At 43.7% G+C, this 8,567-nt stretch overlaps 1 protein-coding gene across 1 annotated transcript; it reads right to left on the bottom strand.

Annotated features, from left to right (window-relative positions):
• Nucleotides 1-1,490: 1,490 nt before the first annotated feature.
• PDCL3 (phosducin like 3) lies at nucleotides 1,491-7,805 on the bottom strand. The gene is made up of 6 exons (XM_033053126.2): nucleotides 7,740-7,805; nucleotides 6,257-6,386; nucleotides 5,083-5,173; nucleotides 4,296-4,439; nucleotides 3,223-3,431; nucleotides 1,491-1,886 (listed from the first exon to the last, which is right to left on the bottom strand). Exons 1-6 carry the CDS (start codon nucleotides 7,743-7,745, stop codon nucleotides 1,744-1,746), a joined length of 723 nt encoding a protein of 240 aa, XP_032909017.1. The 5' UTR covers nucleotides 7,746-7,805; the 3' UTR covers nucleotides 1,491-1,743.
• Nucleotides 7,806-8,567: the final 762 nt, after the last annotated feature.

The raw sequence follows: 8,567 nt of genomic DNA, 5'->3' as shown, positions 1-8,567 counted from the left end.
CCCATACAAAGCCCTGGTCCTCGCCAGGACCTCAGTGGTCCAAGAGCTCACAAACCCCATTACACCACACACAAAAGGGGAAGGCAGCTAGGTTTTTAAGACCTTGCTGGAAGAAGAGACTTAAGTAAACAGTCTGAAGTCCCACCTCTCTTTTTATTCAGCCCTAGCTTCTCTAGTTTCCCCAAAAAGGAATGCAGTCAATGTGATCAGAGGTCACTCAAAAGCACAACTTAGTCTGAACAAGTAAAAGATAAGCAAAATATGCAATGCAGGCTTCTACAAGGAGGAAGCGTTGTCCTCTTCCTAGACTGTATGAAGTTGTAGGTGAGCACAGTGAAGCATCAAGTCTGATAGCATTTGGGAGAGTCCCATGTCACGAGAAGAGTGCTGCTATGTAATAATATTCAGGATTTATCAGCTTCTATTGTGTTGCATTTGGCTTACTTGTACAAGATTAATATTTTAGCTATTCTGCCAAAAAACACGTAAGAGAAAAGAAAGGAGACAAATCACCATTCACATCTCAAAGAGAAAGCTCTGCATCAATTAGTTGCTGTTTGGACTATACACAGATTTGTCTCAGAGTGCAGGAATCGTGAAAGTCACTACAAACTAATAAAAAAACTTGAAAATTATCACTGCTTATTGAGTATTGCATTCTGTACCATCCACCCACAGAATCCATCAGCAATATAACAAAATGTCATTGGGATAGCCTCATTAGCAAAAGCTCTTGGAGATTGTTAGTCTGAGTGTAGACCAACTGAAAGTGTAGGTGGACATTAAATCCAACCCAAAATAATCAAGCAGCTCCAAGATCTAAAATCAAGGTGGTATTTAAGTTTATGCCCTTCTAAGGCTTCAGTTATTATTACTGTAGCTGGAAAATTGAAGTCTTTAATATAGCAATATGTCAGTTCCTCAAACATCATCCTCCCTCCCATTTGGCAATGGCACTACTGTAGGAACACCTGACTTGTGACGTGGCTGAAGAAATCAGCAGTCTCACACTTGAGCACTACCATCTTGAATTTTATTCTGCAATTAGTAGACAAGATGGTGCAGGAAGTTCAGCCCTTGTGAAAGGCAAAGTAGTGCTGCTAACTCAAAAGTGGAGTTCTGGACTCAGTAGCTCCCAGGAGAGGCTGGCCATCCCTAAGGCCTCTCTCAAGATACCTGGAATCCCAGCTTATAGCATCATGTTGTCAGTCTGGTACAAGCACTTCCCTGCAGAGGACCTTCAGAAGCACCACATTGTAGATACCCTCCCCTAGCTCTCTGTGAAGTCCAGGCTGTCAAGAGGTCTGAGCACAGTGGGCTAAGAGATGGCCGATTTAAGTGCCGTAAGCAATTATTTAAGACCAGCTATTTAGATTTGATTTGTACCATTTAAGCTTGTTAAAAACAGTGCACTTAAGACCACTTCATATTTCAAATTTTTTTAAGAAGTAGCAATTTACTATGAAAATAATAACAAGAGACCTGTTTGCACTCATGTCTATATTTTAAAACTTTTGAGTAAGATTTACTCAGGCTTCACTATACAAAGTGTCTTTCAGCATCTTAAGTGAAGCTGCAATTTTTAAAAAACAGAAATGTTTTAGTTTCTAGAGGTTTCTAGAAAGAATGTCTTGAAAGGCTCCCCCTGTGGGGCTCAGCAAGGCCTTGAGGAGTGTCTCCAGTGCCTGAGGTGGGAACACTGGCTGCAAGTGCACTGCATCAATCCGGATGCAGCCGCAGGAATTAGTCATCCTCTGAGTCACTCTCCCCTCTGGCTGGGACACAGGCCCTGATTGAGGACATGAGCTGGTCCTGGATCTGCTTCCTGGGGTTCTCTTCGAGGTCTGTCTTGATGGCACCCGACTCAGAAATCTTCCACTCCAATTCTGTGCAGTGCAGAACAAGAGTCATGAATGTAGGGACGCAAACTGCAGAAAGTCCACCCCTGGCTCCCCAGGTGATTTTTCCTTACCATCCCACCACCACCACCACCACACCAGGGCCCTCCTCCCCTTCTTTCCTGCCCAGATCCAAGCTCCTGCTCTGTTTACCACACTTGCTCCAGCCAAGCCCTCCTTTCCCAATCTTTAGTGCTGGCACTGGTCTCGGCTCAGGGCACAAAGGTCAGGGTACTGCTCTGCACCCATCAGTGACATCCCCAGTGCCACCCTGGTCACCTTACAACCAAGAAGTGATGGAGACAAGAGGTGATGGATACAGAGTAGCAGCTTTAGAAGAAACTCTCCCAGTGAAAGTGAATTCTAACCTCCTTCTAAAGGCAGAAGGCATGTTTGCACATCTATTACCAGTGAAAGAATACTGCTCATACATTACAGCTGCTCCCATCATATACTGAGCTCATCACAATCAGAAGAGGCAGGGAATAAATATAACAAAGGGCAAAAAAATTGTGGAAATGTCATTTACGCATCTGAATTATAGGTATTTTCCGGGGATGTATCTTGTAAATAGAATTCACCCCTTTGCCTCCACATCACATATTAAATATTAGTTCCTTAAGACAGTAAAGAGAGACTTCGCCACTAGCAGTAGGCCCAAATTGGACTGGATTGCTTCCTAGACGTGGTAGAAAGTCAATACAACACATTCAGTTGAAACCTTTCTCCTACTCCTGCTGACAATCCTATCATGAAATCTAATTTCTTTCAGACGTTACAGAATAATCAACATGACCTCATACTTTATTCTCCAGTGGAAGGCACCTGTGCTTAGGGGAGAAGGAAGGAAGAAGGGCATAAAAAAAGAAGTGCAAGAATTTCAGTACACAGCTTTCTTTGATGACTGAATTAAGCCGACTCAGTCAGGGATAACAGACAAACATACGCCATCATCCCAAAAATTAAACAAGGAGCCCTACAATCCAGCAGGAAAGTACACAAATTATCATGTCACTGCTGGCAAGGGCAGTCATTCATATCCAAGACAACCTAAGAACATGCATGGGTACTGTTTACCCTTTAATATATCCAGAAAAATTGGTTTCACCCAACACAGGACATAAATACTTGCACACACAAGACAAATATCCATGTGTTGGCTTATCACTGCTTTTACTAGATAGCTATGTGGTTGAGCCATAGGGGTGAAAAAAAATCTAATATCATATTCAGTACCTCTCTTCTCCTCCTAAGCCTAATTTCTCTCATTCCCAGCAAAAGAATTTTGCTTTTCCTTTGGAAGAGCAGAGATGCAGACACTCACCATCCCTTGTCAAGTTCATGCCTCCAAACACCAAAGGCCCAATGAATTGAGCTTTGATGTCTCCCTCCAGGTACACAAATATCGTGGGCAGATTCTTATCAGGGTAGTTGGGAATGCAGGTGGTAGAGATAGCTTTGATAAATTTCACATCTCTGAACTTCTTTGCAAGCCCGCTCATATGTTGATTTATTAAGGCACAGAGTGGAATTCTGTGAAGAACAACAACAGACACACATAAGGAGAAAACTTTAAAACAAAGTAAATAGCTCCAGTAGAAAGTCAGAAATATCAGATTAATGACTTTTTGGAAAGACAAAAGTACCAGAAGCAACTTCTGAATACTTTTGTTGTCCAGTATTACAGCATTCAAAGGAGATCAGCACCACTGGAGATTTTGGTGTGTGGTGGGTTTTTTGTCCAATATATTAGTAGTGAAACTTTCCCCTCTACCCCCTTCATATTCAGGGAAAATAGTTTATGAATTTAAGATGCTTGGAGATTGCATGAGCAAGGGCAAAATGAAAGCAAAGCTGCTCCTGGAAGAAGGTATGCAAATGATGATCAACACCTGTGAGGCAACTAGAGACGGAGAACAACAGCAAGTATTTATAACCCTTCAAAAAAAATTCTAGCAATGTAACAGACCTTTTTGACAAGGTTTTCTGTCATGATGACACGACTGGAAATCTTGCTCACTCTGTTTGTATGCCACTAGAAATCCAGCTAAATACACATTGATCCTTCCTATTCACAGCCCCTTGCATTTAATCCAGAATAATTTCCAAAGCTTGGATATTTCAGTGGCAGCAGTCACTTCTATGGAAGCCTGTATGGTACACATCTTGCTGTATTGTATAGATGTGTAAAAAAACCACTTAATGATAACATCATTCCAGGATGAAGTTCAGCAGTCTTGAAATTATTCAAGACTCAACAGTATTGAAATTATTGATTTGTTTTTATTTCTAAGAACTCCTGAATCAGTCCTTAGTTCCACAACAAGTACACATTTACCTTGGAGCATTTTCAGCTATTGACAGTGCAAGGTTTAATGATCAAAAACAAATTCTTACCCTTGTTTGTAGAGGTGTAAGACTACCCATATACCTTTTCCAGCTTTTGTAACCTCTTGAACATAATCTTTTCCTGAAATCTCCAAAACTTCCCCGAATTTATTCTTCATTTGAGCTGCCTTCATTTCTGCTAATCTTTGCTGCCTGAATACCCAGGAAGGAAAAAGACATCTTGTGAATACATGTATTTCTTCAACAGAACATCACTTGAAGGAGCTAGCTGAAACCTAGACTTAGGAGACAAACTACGAACTTCTTCTAACCCCAGTGCAATAAAAGCAAAATGACACAGAAGATGCTCTTCTATTTGCAATGTAGGTTAAAACCATCAACATGTAAGAAGTACAACTATGTTTCATTAAATGCTTTTTTTCTTCATTTCTGACCTCACTAGACATTTCTTCTGCAGGAAATACACTACCAATCTAAATGGAAAAAGCCATAAGAGAGGTTACGGGATAGAGGGAAACCAACACTAATTATGCAAATCTGCAGCACCTTAACATCATTCACACAAAAATTAGGAACTAATGGAGGTGATTTTCAAAGCTCACAGTCATACACTCAGCAGGTACACATTATTTCTGCAAAGCTGGGTTGTAGATAAAGGATACTGAATTCAAACAGTTATCCTTTTAAAGACACTTAGAAGCTCCACAAGAGACCAGAAACACAACCCTCTTTTTCCATCATCCTAAAAACATCCTCTCTTCAACAATATCTGAAAGCATATAAAAGAAAGATCCTCCAATTATCATTAAAGCCAAATTCTGCAAGCTGCTCTGACCTGTACATTTCAATAGCTCTCTCATCTTCCTCATTAAATTCATCTTCATTCTCTTCTAGCTCTTCCAGAGTCATGTCCTCATAAGTTTTCACTAGAATGGAAGAAACATCAAATCAGCAAAAACCTGATTCCAGGATTAAAACTCACCAATTTTCATCAGTCCAACAGAATTTATTTACTCTAAAGACAGATTAATAGGAAGTATGGGGTGGAACTTCTAAAATATTATCTTAGAATAACAGAATGGCTTGGGTTGAAAGGGACCTCAAAGATCATCCAGCTCCAACCCTTCCTGCCAAGGGCAGGGACACCTTCCTCTAGACCATGTTGCTCAAAAGCCCATGAAACCTGGCCTTGAACACTTCCAGCAATGGGACATGCACAGCTTCTCTGGGCAACCTGTTCCAGTGCTTCACAACCCTCACAGCAAAGAATTTCTTCTTAATATCTAAACTAAGCCTACTGTCTTCCACCTCAAAGCCATTCTCCCTTGTCTTATGTATCACTACACGGTCTCATAAAGTAGGAATTTCCCTTAGGAGTTGAAACTTAACTGATCCTTGTGGGTCCCTTCCAACTCAGGATATTCTATGATTCTATTCTATGATTCTAAAAAGTTCCTCCCCAGCTCTTTTGTCATTCCCTTTGGCACTGGAAGGTGCTACAGTTTTCCCCCAAGCCTTCTCCAGGCGGAACAGCCCCAGCTTTCTCAACCTATCATCCTACCGGATTTTTAGGAACTGTTCTGTGCTTTAGATATATAGATGGAAACGGCCTCTGAGGTGAAGGCTGCCTAGACTAGCACTCAACTACCTGCATGAGCTTTCAAGGTTAGCAGCTGCAGTACAGACATGCACATTCACCTGACAGACTCCCTTTGCACGGTTCTTGTTTCAGTTTTCAAACGTTTTTACTTCCATAAAAATACAGAGCTGACAAGAACAAAGCTTTCCTGTGCTGGAAGAACCCATGTGTTCAAGAATGTATTTGTTTGATACCACTAACAGCTCATCACCCTGCACAGATGAAGCTTTGATATCCTTACAGATCTGGAAAATGACACATTGCTCTACAAGGATAGAAACATTGCTGCTGGTCATTTCTTTGTAAAAGCTTCCCCCAGGAGCCACTCCAAGGCTTGTTCTGCTGCTGCCTGAGCTGGCTGGTCACTCACCCAGAGATTTCTGAAGGATGGCAAACTGCTCCTCTTCCTTTGCCCGTTCCTGTTCCTCCACGTTTTCCTTTGGAGGAAGGATACCTTTCTTGCGCAGAATGTCATTCCATTCTGTGTCTTTATTTGGATCCTAGAAAAGAAAAACAAATGGATGATATTTCTTCACTGTGAACATTACCACTTCCAGAACTTAACACAGTTGCTAAACTGGTAACTGGATGGATGGTGCCAGAAACTCACAGTGCAAATCCTCCTGACGCCAAGGCTTTTTTTCAGCCCCAGACCTGCACTACCCTGAAGACTGACTTTGTTTTATTCCATCCCACTCACAGCACATACAGAAGGTCTTGGTTAGGTACCAGTTTTAAGCATTGTAACCATTGCTGCATTCACTAAGTGCAAGGAAAGGAGAGGGTATTAGCTGGGTGATAGAGAAGCATGCTAGCCAGAGGACTTCCTTACAGACCCTCAGCAGGACAGGCCACCAAATCAATGCCCACTGCATCAGGAAGCACTAGTGACAAGACACACAAACCTTGCAGACCTAGCTCTCAGTGCATGGGAAGTCTCCTTGTTAGATTCAAGTCAGAATTACTATGTAAATGCTTAGAGAAAAGTAAGCCATCTCTGTCAGCCAAGCCCAATGCTAAAGATTCAGATCTAAATCTATAGCTAGACTATTGCTGAGATTTTACTGCAAAACACTTGCAATAATCATGCCAAACAAGGCCAATACACCCCTGTGTATTGTTGAAAAGCTGAGTATAAGATTTTCCTATTTAGCAGGCAATTTTATTTTTCAAAACACAAGAAATCTCAGTGATAAGCACCCACAGGCTGATTGTGCTTCCTTGCCATCCTGGCCTAGGTCCACTTTGGAGACTGAACAGTTTCCTGCTGCACCTAGTGCTTTGCTATGGCTTATGTCAGTACACCTTACAGCAGGTCTGTTCAGCCATATAACCATATCTCTCCTCAGACTAATTCCCAATACCTATGGACTATAGGGGACAGGAAGGGAGGGGTAGGGCACAAACGGGGAGAAGGATGATAAAATAAAGAAAAAGAACAGTCTAGCTCAGCAAACACAACACCAGATTTATGTTTTTGCCCCTGTCTCGGACCGCGGTCACCTTTCCCTCGACCCTGCATTTACTACCATTTACTAACACTCTGATGCACTGCCTGGAACGCCCACCCGCTCACTACATAGTGAAATAAACACCGTAGCTGCCGAAAAACCAACAAATTGCCACAAGCCCAGCCACGGAGCTGCCGAGCACCGCGGCGTAGCCGAGACAGCGGCACGACCCCGGGCCGTCCCCAGCGCGGCTGCCCCGGGCCCTCGGCCGGGCGGGGCCTCGGCTGTCGGCGGGGCCTCAGCGCGGGGAGCGGCCCCAGCCCTCAGCCCGGCCGGACCCGGCCCGCAGCACCGCCGGCACACGGCCGGGCGCGGGGACGCGGGGGCACGGCGGCTGCTCACCTGCATGGTGCCGGCGGGGCCGGGGCCGTGCCCGGGCAGCGGCGCTGGGGAAGGCCGGGCAGGGCCGGGCAGGGCCGGTCCCGGCGTGCGCGGCGCGGCGCGGCCGGAGGAGGCGGCGCTCCCGGCGGGGCGGGCGCAGCCGCCGCCGCTTCCCGCACGGCCTAATAAGGATGGTGCCGGTGGCCTCGGGCCCTCACGGGCCGGCTGAAGGCATCGCAGAATACTTTGTGCTGAAAGACACGCTACAGATCGTAAATCCCCCTGCCCTGAGCAGGCACGCCTTCCAGTAAACCAGTTTGCTCCAAGCCCCACCAACCCGACACAGAAAAACCGTGCTTGAGCCAGGAGGTTGGACAGATGACTCCGTGTGGTCCCTTCCAGTCATTTTCTGTGATTCCCTGTAACTTTTCCTTCCACTTCACCGAACCTTTTTAAAATCTGTTTGCATTTCATATCCTGCTTTATTTCCCCACTGGTTTATCTTATGTTGTTTCTCTGATCTGTAATGTAATAAAATAAAATAAGCAATCAAGCCTATATTATTTATTCTTCTAGGCATAATCAGCTGTACTTGTAGTATTGGTATGATTGGATCATAGCCAACTGATATTACCGGAAATTTGTCTCTTGATAGTTGCCTTTATTTTAGTTTTGAGTCCGTGTTAAAGTATCACTCAGAAAACACTGAGAAGTGTGTCAGATACAGTGACCCAAATCCATTTGGGATCACACCCTATTCCATATTGTTATGAATGATGTTCTATTTGTCCAATTTATTAAACAACAAGATTAAATTTAGCAGCAATTTTAATAGCAACAACTGTATAT

Source organism: Catharus ustulatus, chromosome 2, assembly GCF_009819885.2.
Source record: "Catharus ustulatus isolate bCatUst1 chromosome 2, bCatUst1.pri.v2, whole genome shotgun sequence".
Classification (NCBI taxonomy): Eukaryota; Metazoa; Chordata; class Aves; order Passeriformes; family Turdidae; genus Catharus; species Catharus ustulatus.
The sequence above is the reverse complement of the archived record's forward strand: the minus strand, read 5'-3'. Positions and strand labels throughout refer to the sequence as shown.